General features: G+C 44.6%; 1 protein-coding gene across 1 annotated transcript in view; it reads right to left on the minus strand.

Moving 5' to 3' along the window:
* The window catches only part of LOC126177085 (protein Skeletor, isoforms B/C), a 744,541-nt gene that overhangs the window by 225,335 nt on the left and 503,108 nt on the right, over positions 1-16,098 (minus strand). The window contains exon 4 of the mRNA XM_049924333.1: positions 12,195-12,306. Coding sequence (XP_049780290.1) covers positions 12,195-12,306 — 112 coding nt within the window. The remainder of the gene's footprint in view (positions 1-12,194; positions 12,307-16,098) is intronic.

Raw genomic sequence — 16,098 nt, forward strand, 5'->3', positions numbered from 1 at the left:
AATTGAATCTCAATGTAGACAAGCGTAATGTGCTGCGAATACATAGAAAGAAAGATCCTCTATCATTTAGCTACAATATAGCAGGTCAGCAACTGGAAGCAGTTAATTCCATACATTATCTGCGAGTAGAGTAGGCATGAGGAGTGATTTAAAATGGAATGAACGTATGAAGTTGATCGTCGGTAAAGCAGATGCCAGACTAAGATTCATTGGAAGAATCCTAAGGAAATGCAATCCGAAAAAAAAAGAAGTAGGTTACAGTACACTTGTTCGCCCACTGCTTGAATATTGCTCAGCAGTGTGGGATCCGTACCACATAGGGTTGATAGAAGAGAAGAGAAGATCCAACGGAGAGCAGCGCGCTTCGTTACAGGATCATTCAGTAACGGCGAAAGCGTTACGGAGATGATAGATAAACTCCAGTGGAAGACTCTGCGGGAGAGACGCTCAGTAGCTCAGTACGGGCTTTTGTTGAAGTTTCGAGAACATACCTTCACCGAGGAGTCGAGCAGTACATTGCTCCCTCCTACGTATATCTCGCGAAGAGACCATGAGGATAAAATCAGAGAGATTAGAGCCCACACGGAGGCATACCGACAATCTTTCTTTCCGCGAACAGTACGAGACTGGAATAGAAGGGAGAAGAGATAGAGGTACTCAAAGTACCCTCCGCCACACCCCGTCAGGTAGCTTGCGGAGTATGGATGTAGAGGTAGATGTAGGCAAATGTATTTATGAAATTTCATTACTCTACAGTGATAATCGGTGTAGCCGCCAGAATGTTGAAGCAGACGTGCATGCACTGTGTTGCACAGGTGCCGGCTAACAGTTTCTGCAACAGGCATAGACTTCCGTACCTGTTGCACTTAGTCGGTCAGTACAGGGGGGGGGGGGGAGGGGGGGTAATGCTGACTGCGGACAAAGCTGGAGTTGCCGTCCGATGATGTCCCATATGTGCTCGACTGGAGACAGATGCGGTGATGGAGCAGGTCGAGGCAACATGTCGATACTCTGCAGAGCGTATTGGGTGGAAACAGCGCTATCTGGGCGAGTGCCCTTCTCTTGAAAAACACCCCTTCGAATGCTGTTCACGAATAGCAGGGAAGCAGGTCGAATCACGTGACTGACGTACAGATTTGCAAGCAGGGTGCGTAGGATAACTAGGAGAGTGCTCCTGTCGTCATCCGAAATCGCACCGCAGACCATAACTTCAGCTACGGTCGCAGGTTCGAATCCTGCCTCGGGCATGGGTGTGTGTGTGATGTCCTTAGGTTAGTTAGGTTTAAGTAGTTCTAAGTTCTAGGGGACTTATGACCTAAGATGTTGAGTCCCATAGTGCTCAGAGCCATTTGAACCATATACACTCCTGGAAATGGAAAAAAGAACACATTGACACCGGTGTGTCAGACCCACCATACTTGCTCCGGACACTGCGAGAGGGCTGTACAAGCAATGATCACACGGACGGCACAGCGGACACACCAGGAACCGCGGTGTTGGCCGTCGAATGGCGCTAGCTGCGCAGCATTTGTGCACCGCCGCCGTCAGTGTCAGCCAGTTTGCCGTGGCATACGGAGCTCCATCGCAGTCTTTAACACTGGTAGCATGCCGCGACAGCGTGGACGTGAACCGTATGTGCAGTTGACGGACTTTGAGCGAGGGCGTATAGTGGGCATGCGGGAGGCCGGGTGGACGTACCGCCGAATTGCTCAACACGTGGGGCGTGAGGTCTCCACAGTACATCGATGTTGTCGCCAGTGGTCGGCGGAAGGTGCACGTGCCCGTCGACCTGGGACCGGACCGCAGCGACGCACGGATGCACGCCAAGACCGTAGGATCCTACGCAGTGCCGTAGGGGACCGCACCGCCACTTCCCAGCATATTAGGGACACTGTTGCTCCTGGCGTATCGGCGAGGACCATTGGCAACCGTCTCCATGAAGCTGGGCTACGGTCCCGCACACCGTTAGGCCGTCTTCCGCTCACGCCCTAACATCAGGCAGCCCGCCTCCAGTGGTGTCGCGACAGGCGTGAATGGAGGGACGAATGGAGACGTGTCGTCTTCAGCGATGAGAGTCGCTTCTGCCTTGGCGCCAATGATGGTCGTATGCGTGTTTGGCGCCGTGCAGGTGAGCGCCACAATCAGGACTGCATACGACCGAGGCACACAGGGCCAACACCCGGCATCATGGTATGGGGAGCGATCTCCTACACTGGCCGTACACCACTGGTGATCGTCGAGGGGGCACTGAATAGTGCACGGTACATCCAAACCGTCATCGAACCCATCGTTCTACCATTCCTAGACCGGCAAGGGAACTTGCTGTTCCAACAGGACAATGCACGTCCGCATGTATCCCGTACCACCCAACGTGCTCTAGAAGGTGTAAGTCAACTACCCTGGCCAGCAAGATCTCCGGATCTGTCCCCCATTGAGCATGTTTGGGACTGGATGAAGCGTCGTCTCACGCGGTCTGCACGTCCAGCACGAACGCTGGTCCAACTGAGGCGCCAGGTGGAAATGGCATGGCAAGCCGTTCCACAGGACTACATCCAGCATCTCTACGATCGTCTCCATGGGAGAATAGCAGCCTGCATTGCTGCGAAAGGTGGATATACACTGTACTAGTGCCGACGTTGTGCATGCTCTGCTGCCTGTGTCTATGTGCCTGTGGTTCTGTCAGTGTGATCATGTGATGTATCTGACCCCAGGAATGTGTCAATAAAGTTTCCCCTTCCTGGGACAATGAATTCACGGTGTTCTTATTTCAATTTCCAGGAGTGTATATCAACCATAACTTCAGGTGTAGGTCGTAACTCTCTCCTGGCCAACACATGGCCGTCACTGGCAGCGAGGCAGAACCATCTTTCATCAGACAACAGATCGCCACTCTGCCCTCCAATGAGGTGTCGCTTGACACCACTGAAGTCGAAAATGACGGTGGGTGGGGGTCAGTGGAATGCACGCCACAGGGCGCCTGGCTCGGTGTTGTCCTTCAAGTAACTAACTGCTGCTCAGATTGCTGCTGCAGGCGCAGTACGATGCGCCAGGAACATACTCCGAACACAGTGGTCTTCTCTCTCGGTAGTGCTACGTGACCCTCCGGAGATGGACCGTACTTTCTTGTGACCAGTGCTGCCAGCAGTGCCTACATTCCAGTCCAGTCTTTCTACGGTATCATAAGAGGAACACCCACCTTCTCGTAGCCGTATTACACGACATCGTTAAAACTCAGTGAGCTGTTGATAATGACATCTTTGTCGCTTTAATGGCAGTTATCTACATCTACATCTACATCTATACTCCGCAAGCCACCTGACGGTGTGTGGCGAAGGGTACTTTGAGTACCTCTATCGGTTCTCCCTTCTATTCCAGTCTCGTATTGTTCGTGGAAAGAAAGATTGTCGGTATGCCTCTGTGGGGGCTCTAATCTCTCTGATTTTATCCTCATGGTCTCTTCGCGAGATATACGTAGGAGGGAGCAATATACTGCTTGACTCTTCGGTGAAGGTATGTTCTCGAAACTTTGACAAAAGCCCGTACCGAGCTACTGAGCGTCTCTCCTGCAGAGTCTTCCACTGGAGTTTATCTATCATCTCCGTAACGCTTTCGCGATTACTAAATGATCCTGTAACGAAGTGCGCTGCTCTGCGTTGTGTCTTCTCTATATCTTCTATCAACCCTATCTGGTACGGATCCCACACTGGTGAGCAATATTCAAGCAGTGGGCGAATAAATGTACTGTAACCTACTTGCTTTGTTTTCGGATTGCATTTCCGTAGGACTCTTCCAATGAATCTCAGTCTGCCATCTGCCTTACGGACGATCAACTTTATATGATCATTCCATTTTAAATCACTCCTAATGCCTACTCCCAGATAATTTATGCAATTAACTGCTTCCAGTTGCTGACCTGCTATATTGGATCTGAATGATAAACGTCTTTCTTTCTATGTATTCGCTGCACATTACACTTGTCTACATTGAGATTCAGTTGCCATTGCCTGCACCATGCGCCAATTCGTTGCAGATTCTCCTGCATTTCAGTACAATTTTCCATTGTTATAACCTTTCACTGTACTACAGCATCATCCGCAAAAAGCCTCAGTGAACTTCCGATGTTATTCTTGCCTAACATCAACTCGACACGTCCAATTTGGAAGGTAACTGACACTCACGACCATTACAGTGTGCATTTAAAGCAGACCTGATTTTGTCCGCCGCTCATGGTCTCGCGGTAGCGTTCTCGCTTCCCGAGCACGGGGTCCCGGGTTCGATTCCCGGCGGGGTCAGGGATTTTCACCTGCCTCCAGATGACTGGGTGTTTGTGTTGTCCTCATCATTTCATCATCATCCAGGAAAGTGCCGAGATTGGACTGAGCAAAGATTGGGTAATTGTACGGGCGCTGATAACCACGCAGTTGAGCGCCCCACAAACCAAAACATCACATCCTCAGACCTGATTTTGATCCTAAATGCGGCGCTACTAGAGGAACTCTTATGCGACTGGAACCAAATCTAAATAGACATTATCTTTCAGAAGTAGGAACGCGCCTGCCAACTTTCGTTTATGTAGCGCAACTGTTTCTTGGTGTTGCGATTCTTTGTTTCCCTTGAGGGCCGTTATGGTGGCGACCAGAAACGCGTCCACAGTGAAGGGCAGACAGCACTGCCTTCTCGGGGTACGCTTGCGGAACGTAATGGCCGCGGCAAGTGGGGCGAGGTAATCGCATTTGGCGGCTCCGTCTCGCCACCACCAGCGTCCGACCCGCCGTCTACGTCCGCACGGTTTTTGCCGACCGGGAGGGAGCGATGGGAAGCGGTCATCCGCGCCCGGCGCTCGCTTTTTGTGACGGCGCTGAATCTGACGGGCGGTGCTGCCCTGCCACCGGAGGACGCTGTACACGTCCGCTCTACTCTGCAGTGTCGCCCGGGCTGATAGGGCCGGGGGGCTTTTAGTAAAACGTCTGTCACGCCACTTCGTATCCACCCATCTTGCCGTCTTCTTTTACCTTCCTTCACAACAATCACGAAAGCTTTCATATGCAATAACCGGCTCCGACCACCCAATCGTCATCATCAGACTGAAGGCACTGCTCCAAGGATAAGTAGTGTGGCGTATTAAAACTGTACACCGCACAGGAACTCGTACCTCGGACGTATGCCTTTCCCGGGCATTGAAAGGTATGTGCTAAGGTCTGATCAGGGCTGTTGTTGTTGTGGTCTTCAGTCCTGAGACTGGTTTGATGCAGCTCTCCATGCTACTCTATTCTGTGCAAGCTGCTTCATCTCCCAGTACCAACTGCAACCTACATCCTTCTGAATCTGCTTGGTGTATTCATCTCTTGGTCTCCCTCTACGATTTTTACCCTCCACGCTGCCCTCCAATACTAAATTGGTGATCCCTTGATGCCTCAGAACATGTCCTACCAACCGATCCCTTCTTCTTGTCAAGTTGTACCACAAACTTCTCTTCTCCCCAATCCTATTCAACACCTCCTCATTAGTTATGTGATTTACCCATCTAATCTTCAGCATTCTTCTATAGCACCACATTTCGAAAGCTTCTATCCTCTTCTTGTCAAACTATTTATCGTCCACGTTTCACTTCCATACATGGCTACACTCCATACAAATACTTTCAGATGCGATTTCCTGACACTTAAATCTATACTCGATGTTAACAAATTTGTCTTCTTCAGAAATGCTTTCCTTGCCGTTGCCAGTCTACATTTTATATCCTCTCTACTTCGACCATCATCAGTTATTTTGCTCCCCAAAAAGCAAAACTCCTTTACTACTTTAAGTGTCTCATTTCCTAATCTAATACCCTCAACATCACCCGACTTAATTCGACTACATTCCATTATCCTCGTTTTGCTTTTGTTTAATTTTATCTGATCAGGGTAGATCCAGAAAATAAAGTCGGTAGTTGCCAACCGCAAGGTGGAATGAGTATAATATCTTTGAGTAGCAGGATATTTGACGGTTAAGAGAGCCGGTCGCGCGCAGAATAAAACTCGGCAGTCGCAAGTAGGAGCCCGGAGGGAGCAGACCCGTGCAGACAGCTTTAAGGTAGGAGTCGCGCTCGCTGCGCATTTACCCTAAGAAAACTTTAGCACGTAAATGAGAGAAGATATATAATAATTTCAAAATAGCTTTTGTTAGGTAATGTTCAGACTTAGGATTTGTACGTCCAAGGTTTGACGCAATGAGCATTTTGTAAATTATTTTGTAAGAGTGATTCCTGCTACAAAGATATTGGAAATGGTAATTTATGTGTATGACTTAAAATTTTACCCACCAATGAAAGAACGTAAAAAAAATGAGGCCTCTATGCAATATATATGTGCAGTTCATGGTTTGAAATCGATTTTCGTATAACTAAAGTTATCAGAGCGAAGTTATCTCAAGTAACAAATTTTATGCCATTGCACAACTGGCATTATTCAAGTCAAGATTTAATTTCATTAAGTAAACATCAGCGCCAAGAGTTAATTTTTCAGTACCATCTCGATGCCATTGCACAAACAGCATTATTGTCTTAAACTTGATTGCTGAGTCAAATACATGTTTCATTACTCGCAAAATGGAGGAGTGCAAGAAACAAGTTCGCAGACACAGTCAGATGTAGGTTTGTTGAATAATTAATTTGAAACAATTTTATCATTGATACTTTCACAAATAAAAAAAGGAAACAATTTTGGTTAGATACTTTCAACATGTTCTCGACTTAATGAGCTGTTCAATTACATTTGTCGTGCATGGTTCATGTTTGAATAGATGAGTCGGTAGAGCAATTGTTGGTGAAAGGTAAAGGTCCCACATGCGGATCCTGTTCCAACGTCCAGTTTTAACCTGCCACGAAGTTTCAAATCAGTCCACACTTCGTTGTCAGATACGATTTAAGTAGTGGCTTATCGAATACCGAAGAAAAGTGGATTGTGACACGTTGCAACAGGTTCTTTAACCCTAATGTAAACTGATATTTTATAAATTCAATTTTTGTTGTATGTAAGCCATGTTTTTAACAACAGCGCGACGTTGCTGATTTCGTATGTTCTACGTAATCCTTCTGAAGCCGTATTTGCTGATATCTATAAGAAATCCACTGAACTGAGGATCTATTACAACTAAATATCGCGACTGGATAAATGGTTTCATGGGGGATATCCCAAACAAAGCATGTGTTGACGCAGCACGTCATTCTCAATGGAGAGAAGTCTTTCGAAGTAAGAGTGATTTCTGATGTGCCGCAGGGGAGTGTCGTAGGACCGTTGTTATTCACAAAATACATAAATAATCTTGTGGATAACATCGGAAGTTCACTGAGGCTTTTTGCGGATGATGCTGTAGTATATCAAGAGGTTGTAACAATGGAAAATTGTATTGAAATGCAGGAGGATCTGTAACGAATTGACGCATGGTGCAGGGAATGGCAATTGAATCTCAATGTAGTCAAGTGTAATGTGCTGTGAATACATAGAAAGAAAGATTCATTATCATTTAGCTACAAGATAGCAGGTCAGCAACTGGAACAAGTTATTTCCATAAATTATCTGGGAGTAGGCATTAGGAGTGATTTAAAATGGAATGATCATATAAAGTTAATCGTCGGTAAAGCAGATGCCAGACTGAGATTCATTGGAAGGATCCTAAGGAAATGCAATCCGAAAACAAAGCAAGTAGGTTACCGTACTCTTGTTAGCCCACTGCTTGAATATTGCTCACTAGTGTGGTATCCGTACCAGATTGGGTTGATAGAAGAGATAGAGAAAATCCAACGGAGAGCAACGCGCTTCGTTGCAGGATCTTTTAGTAATGGCGAAAGCGTTACGGAGATGATAGATAAACTCCAGTGGAAGACTCTGCAGGAGAGACGCTCAGTAGCTCGGTACGGGCTTTTGTTGAAGTTTCGACAACATACCTTCACCGAGGAGTCGAGCAGTATATTGCTCCCTCCTACTTATACCTCGCGAAGAGACCGTGAGGATAAAATCAGAGAGATTAGAGCCCACACAGAGGCATACCGACAATCTTTCTTTCCATGAACAATACGAGACTGGAATAGAAGGGAGAACCGATGGAGGTACTCAAAGTACCCTCCGCCACGCTTGCTGAGTATGGATGTAGATGTAGATGTGAAAATTACCAAACTATCAGTTTAATAAGTCACGGCTGCAAAATACTAACGCGAATTTTTTGCAGATGAATGGGAAAACTGGGAGAAGCCGACCTCGGGGAAGATCAGTTTGGATTCCGTAGAAATGTTGGAACACGTGAGGCAATACTGACCCTACGACTTAGACCCTTAGAAATTAGTTAAGGAAAGGTAAACCTACGTGTCTAGCATTTGTAGACTAAGAAAAAGCGTTTGACAATCTTGACTGGAATACTGTCTTCCAAATTCTGAAGGTGGCAGGGGTAAAATATAGGGAGCGAAAGGCTATTTACAATTTGTACAGAAACCAGAAGCCAGTTATAAGAGTCAACGGGCACGAAGGGGAAGCAGTGGTTGGGAAGGGTGTGATACAGGGTTGTAGCCTATCCCCGATGTTATTCAATCTGTATATTGAGCAAGCAGCAAAGGAAATAAAAGAAGAAGTCGGAATAGGAATTGAAATCTATGGGGAAGAAATAAGAACTGGGAGGTTCGTCGATGACATTGTAATTCTGTCAGAGACAGCAAAGGACCTGGAAGAGCAGTTGAACGGAATGGATAGTGTCTTGAAAGGAGCATATAAGATGAACATCAACAAAAGCAAAACGAGGAAAATGGAATGTAGTCGAATTAAGTCGGGTGATGCTGAGGGAATTAGATTAGGAAATGAGACACTTAAATTAGTAAAGGAGTTTTGCTATTTGGGGAGCAAAATAACTGATGATGGTCGAAGTAGAGAGGATATAAAATGTAGACTGGCAATGGCAAGGAAAGCGTTTCCGAAGAAGAGAAATTTGTTAACATCGAGTATAGATTTAAGTGTCAGGAAGTCGTTTCTGAAAGTATTTGTATGGAGTGTAGCCATGTATGGAAGTGAAACATGGACGATAAATAGTTTGGACAGGAAGAGAATAGAAGCTTTCGAAATGTGATGCTCCAGAAGAATGCTGAAGATTAGATGGATAGATCACATAACTAATGGGGAGGTATTGAATAGAATTTGGGAGAAGAGAAGTTTGTGGCAGAACTTGACTAGGAGAAGGGATCGGTTGGTAGGACATGTTCTGAGGCATCAAGGGATCACAAATTTAGCATTGGAGGGCAGCGTGGAGTGTATAAATCGTAGAGGGAGACGAAGAGTTGAATACACTAAGCAGATTGAGAAGGATATAGGCTGCAGTACGTACTGGGAGATGAAGAAGCTTGCACAGGGTAGAGTAGCACGGAGAGCTGTATCAAACCAGTCTCAGGACTGAAGACCACAACAACAACAACAACAACAACAACAACGTCAACAACATCCTCTTTTGGCTAATTCCAAAGTTTTATCACGTACTGATGTAAGAATATGTTGTGCAACATTTAAATTCAGTTAATAGAAGCCTTCAAAACTAAATAAAGGCCAGTCATATAATGTTAGAGAAGAAAAGATAATGTTTCAAACATAAAACTGGATACGAAACATATCAGGTGAATTATCATTAATGTAATGCTAACCACAATATTAAATTATCCATAAATTTAGAAATACTGCTGACACGCAAAATCTGATACTACTTTTGGAATTAGAACAAGAACTCCTTTAAACATTTCACCGTCATTCTAAAGCTCGTAAAAAAATTCATTTATTTTATTTTGCTAAGATGGCAGAAAGGGTCGTGGAAGGAATAACTGACTTACATATTGTTTTTACCACATTTGTATGCATTCCCACTGATTTAATATTCAGAGGACAATTCTTTAATGTTAAAAGCGTTAGAAATTAAAACAGTCCTTGCCACGAGGCAGCTTTGTTGTACAATGAATACATACATACAGTACGTCTTTGTGATTTCACATCCCTTAAACTGGTGGGGAGGGTATAGCATATCATGTTTTATTAAGAGATACGAGTTTTCTGTTCACCAGAGTATTTATTGTCTGTAGAGATTTCTGCGCCCAGTGCGTATTGTCCTCGCTATCGCCAATCTTTTATTCGTTATCGATTGTTTTACAAAGAAATGAAAAACTGAGAAAGTGTATCACTCATGATAATATATGTTATATGTGTTTAATATTGGCTATGAGATTGCCAGAATTATTGTTCAAATTTTACTTCGCGTTTTCCGGATTGCAATCGAAGACATAAATAAATGTCTACTCTGGCCCATGGTGATACTAAACCCTGTACTACAGCGTCAGCGTAGTTATTTTTAGCTGTAAGATCAAATGTTTTTCATTTCAGGATAAAAGCCTTTGTGGAATGGTTCGCATTGTCAGGTAGCGGTGCGGCGATGTCGGTAGCGTGCTGTCGATGACGGGTATAATAACATTTTTCCTCCTAATTGTTTCGAAATTATGTCTACGCCAACTATTAGGTTACCTGCACAATCGAGGGAGCATTACAACACGCTGCTCTGTATACCAGCCACCTAAAGAAACTTTGACCGTCATTTTGTCGGAAGCCATTGCGTGTTGGCAATTAAGGCAAAAAGGGTGTCCCTTTATTTTCATCCTTCTGCCATCCTGGGAAGTTTCGATTGCATCAGAGAGCGACCTTGTTAGTGTTGGACCAATGCGCAAATCAAAGGCCAAAAAAAGAGATACAGGCAATTCTAGTTGTACAGTGTGAGGTGGCGTACATGTAGCCAACAACTCATGAACAAACGTAAAGACACAGGTGACAATCCGCTAGATACACTGAAAAGCTCGTCGTACTAGAGTAGCATTGTTACATATAAGAAGTTAACCTACCCAAGGGATACACTTACGATTTTGATCGGCTTTGAACATTTTGTAGTGTAGAGCACAATAAGAGACACGTGCCCATACGGCCGTGAAGCGGGTGAAACACCCCCTTGAAAAAAGCTGACTTTAATATATTTGAATCAGTACCGTTGCAATTGTTACACATGTAAAAAAGAAACTTCGCATAAAGTCGCTATGGTTTTTAAAGTACGTTACAACGGTACACTCACATTTGTCGAAAATGTCAGTTTTTAGAAAACTCCTACCCCACACTATTTTGTTTTTCATTTCGATATTTGGCTAACAGCAACATGTAACGTATAGCATCGTTACTACCAAACTCAGTCATGTACGATGAAGTGTTATTTCAAAGACGTGTTTGTAAAAAATTAGCTAGAAGTATCTCTATATTACGGTACGTAATTGTTTATGTATATTCTACATCTGTCGTTAAATATATAACAATGGAAAATCCAGGATGGAATATAACAGTATTATGAAAAGGATGGTTGCTACTCGCCATATAGCAGAGGTGGTGAGTCGTAGTTAGGCAACACAGAAAGACTATCGGAAAGTGAGCTTTCAGCCAACACGGCCTTTGTCGAAAATAGCTGCCAGAACTGTGGTAGTGTTTGTGAGTTGCGTTTGCGTGAATGTGTGTGTGTGTGTGTGTGTATGTGTCTATTTTCGACAAAGGCCTTGTTGGCCGAAAACTCACCAGTCTTTTTGTTGTGCCTATCAGTGACTCAGCACCTCTGCTATATGGTGAGTAGCAACTCTCTCTCTCTCTCTCTCTCTCTCTCTCTCTCTCTATATATATATATATATATATATATATATATATATATATATATATATTGTTTATGCATTATTGTAAATCTGTATAATAATGAGGAGTCGAAGAACTGTTCGGGTAAATAAAAAATGGTGAATGGGAGGAGATTTCGAAAAAGTGACTCCTCGACAAGTATGGACACACTCTTGTGTCATACATTAAAAATCACCGTTCTTTTATTTGACTTTCTTTATATCCATTTCATCAGTATTCATTCAGAGATATGAAACTCAGCTTTTTTTTTTTTCAAGGGGATGTTACACCCTTTAACCAGCTGTGTGGCACATATAAAAATGTATGTGTCTCTTGTTTTGCTATACACTACAACAAACTCAAAGCCGATCGAAATCGAAGTGTATCCCTTGGGTATGTTCACTTGTAAGTATGTATGACAGTCGCTCGAAATATGAGCGGAATCGCTACAGCTATAAGTGACGCTGCTCTGTCGAGTGCAGCAAATGACGTACTCACCGTGAACCGCCGGCACCAGACGCTCAGCCACTTGATGTCGCGGATCCGCTTGCCCCCGGGCAGCCTCAGGATCACGTCCGTGTTGTTGTAAGCCTTCAGCATTGGAGGCTCTCTGAAACAGTGGGCGCACACCGTTGTACAGCGCACACAAGGCACACACCGATCTAAATCTGAAAGGCGTCTACTTAGGCACGGACTCCTGTCACAGAAGCGTTCGTGCGCTCTACGAAAGTCTCTTGTCAGCGTCGAAGACCTGCTGTGTCTGCTAGCGCGTTTCAACTGCGGGCAGGAACTGCAAGGTGTACGTAGGGACGCAGCCGACGCAGGACAGTGCAGGTTTTTGTGACTCATCGGGTGTAAGTACGACAGCGGAAACTGAGGTGCAGGGCAGGACAGCACAGTGGTTGCTTGTGCGCGGTGTCCGGGATGCAGTTTACGTGCTCCTGCGGGGTGGAGTCTCAGAGTGAGACCGACGATGTTACTGGAAGTAAGTTACATTTCAAACTGAGGGTCCTACAGAATTGGACATTTCCTCGCTAATCAAGAACCGATGTTATAAGGAACGACAACTAGTTCACAGTTGTGTTGATAATGTTTTTGCTAATGAAGATGTCTTCCTGTTTAGGTGTATTTTTGCTTCTGATGAAGGTATATTTAGATATACCGAAACCGTGGTCAAGGATTTCGATAAATCTTTATCCTGCAACTGTTTGGATGTTATCATTTACCGTGAAGATTTTCAATAGTTGCTGCTTCAGCCATGTTTAAAATTTTGAAGTATCTAAAAGACCCTGCTTTGTTTTTGGATTGCCTGGGTTTTCAAAAATATGGTTCAAGTGGCTCTTAGCACTATGGAACTTAACATCTGAGGTCATCAGTCCCCTAGACTTAGAACTACTTCAACCTAACTAACCTCACACACATCCATGCCCGAGGCAGGATTCGAACCTGCGACAATAGCACCAGCGCGGTTCCGGACTGAAGCGCCTAGAAGCGCTCGGCCACAGCAGCCGGCACCTGGTGTTCGCTCTTAATACGCGTTCCATAGGCAGTTAAGGATTGTCGCTCCGTTTACGATTTTGAGCATTCTTATCGAGAGTGTATCCTTAGTGATTTTTGTTTTACGAGCATTAGGCCATGATCTAAGGTGTGATTCTGTGCTTAACGTTTCGTCCTTTAATGCTGCAAACGACATCAAAGGCTGTAAAGACTCAGTAAGAAGTTTCAGACTCAAACAAGTTTCAAATACTGAGCCTTTCTAGCCTCTGATGATTTCTCCAGCATTAAAGGACGAAACTTTAAGCACAGAGTCACGGATTAAGCCACGGCCTAACGTCAAGACAAAAATGTCCAAGGATGCAGTCTGGATTATATATTCTAACAGTTTCCTCTTATTCAGTTCGACGCTCTCAGTGTATTTGCTGAGGGTCACATTAATCTGGCTATCGTGGGCAGTTAAATTTGTCGAAACGTATTGGACTTCCAGTTCAATATTTATTTTAAATCACTAACCACTTTCTACCTTTGGTCATTTTCAATGGCAGCTGTACCTCGATGAAGTTTGTCATATTTATAAACCAATTCATTTTACGTGTGAACTGGAATTTGTTCCCACACACACACACACCAGACTTTTAGTCTTGCTATTTCCATTATAATGGAGGAGATGGGGACGTCAGGTGTTAACATTTTCACGGCGAAAAATAGTTGTTTTGATCATTTCATTCTTTTCAGCCGCTAGTGAGAGAGGGCTGTTCTAGCAACTCTCCACTTTTCAGCCAAGCTGGTAAGGGGGGTGGGGGCTGAGGGAACCCGTATTGGGAAAATCTGGGAGCGGGTTAGCAGTTCCGTTATTTGCTTTAAGTCGAAGGGAGACCTCCTGAAATGGGTATGTGATAATAATAAATATTGGTAGGGAGAAAATAAAGCCACATCTCCCCTTTCTACAAATACGTTAACTACCAGAACGTTTCAAGCACACATTTTTCTCTTGCTAACCGCTCGTGCTCCTTTTGGTGACTATCATACTCATATACATGGAGGAAATTTCTATTCCCACATAGCACTAATTGCTTTGAAACATGTTGAAACGCACGATATCGATGTACATCTGCGTTTGAAATGGCCACGTGCCGAAACTGCCTTGTAATGCAAAATACATTGCCTGACAGAAAGATTGAGCACCAAAAAGGGGAGGAGGAAAGAATAGGAAACTTCACCGGTTGACGAGTTGGGGGATGTTATTTAGGTGTGTGAGCCCAGTTATCGGTACGATGTCACATCCCCTCTTGCCTTGGATGCAGGCACTCTGTCGTTTGGGAAGCCTGTAACAAAACCGCTGTATCTTCTCCTGAGGAGAGCTGACCCCAAAATTGTTGTAACTGGTTCTAGATCGCCTGGTTACTGGTCTTCGTCACAGTTTTACTTTAGCATACCAGAAGTACTTCAGACCATTTTTTTAACTTTTGTATTTATTCTCAGTGCTTTTCGTGCAGATGTTTTCATCTACATTTACATCTACATTTATACTCCGCAAGCCACCCAACGGTGTGTAGCGGAGGGCACTTTACGTGCCACTGTCATTACCTCCCTTTTCTGTTCCAGTCGCGTATGGTTCGCGGGAAGAACGACTGTCTGAAAGCCTCCGTGCGCACTCGAATCTCTCTAATTTTACATTCGTGATCTCCTCGCGAGGTATAAGTAGGGGGAAGCAATATATTCGATACCTCATCCAGAAACGCACCCTCTCGAAACCTGGACAGCAAGCTACACCGCGATGCAGAGCGCCTCTCTTGCAGAGTCTGCCACTTGAGTTTGCTAAACATCTCCGTAACGCTATCACGCTTACCAAATAACCCTGTGACGAAACGCGCCGCTCTTCTTTGGACCTTCTCTATCTCCTCCGTCAACCCGATCTGGTACGGATCCCACACTGATGAGCAATACTCAAGTATAGGTCGAACGAGTGTTTTGTAAGCCACCTCCTTTGTTGATGGACTACATTTTCTAAGGACTCTCCCAATGAATCTCAACCTGGTATCCACCTCACCAACAATTAATTTTATGTGATCATTCCACTTCAAATCGTTCCGCACGCGTACTCCCAGATATTTTACAGAAGTAACTGCTACCAGTGTTTGTTCCGCTATCATATAATCATACAATAAAGGATCCTTCTTTCTATGTATTCGCAATACATTTATCTATGTTAAGGGTCAGTTTCCACTCCCTGCACCAAGTGCCTATCCGCTGCAGATCTTCCTGCATTTAGCTACAATTTTCTAATGCTGCAACTTCTCTGTATACTACAGCACCATCCGCGAAAAGCCGCATAGAACTTCCGACACTATCTACTAGGTCATTTATATATATTGTGAAAAGCAATGGTCCCATAACACTCCCCTGTGGCACGCCAGTGGTTACCTTAACGTCTGTAGACGTCTCTCCATTGAGAACAACATGCTGTGTTCTGTTTGCTAAAAATTCTTCAATCCAGCCACACAGCTGGTCTGATATTCCGTAGGCTCTTACTTTGTTTACCAGGCGACAGTGAGGAACTGTATCGAATGCCTTCCGGAAGTCAAGGAAAATAGCGTCTACCTGGGAGCCGGTATCTAATATTTTCTGGGTCTCATGAACAAATAAAGCGAGCTAGGTCTCTCACGATCGCTGTTTTCGGAATCCATGTTGATTCCTACAGAGTAGATTCTGGGTTTCCAAAAACGACATGATGCGAGAGCAAAAAACATGTTCTAAAATTCTACAACAGATCGACGTCAGAGATATAGGTCTATAGTTTTGCGCATCTGCTCGACGACCCTTCTTGAAGACTGGGGCTACCTGTGCTCTTTTACAATCATTTGGAACCTTCCGTTCCTCTAGAGACTTGCGGTACACGGCTGTT

The sequence above is a fragment of the Schistocerca cancellata genome, chromosome 3 (assembly GCF_023864275.1).
Source record: "Schistocerca cancellata isolate TAMUIC-IGC-003103 chromosome 3, iqSchCanc2.1, whole genome shotgun sequence".
NCBI classification, from domain to species: Eukaryota; Metazoa; Arthropoda; class Insecta; order Orthoptera; family Acrididae; genus Schistocerca; species Schistocerca cancellata.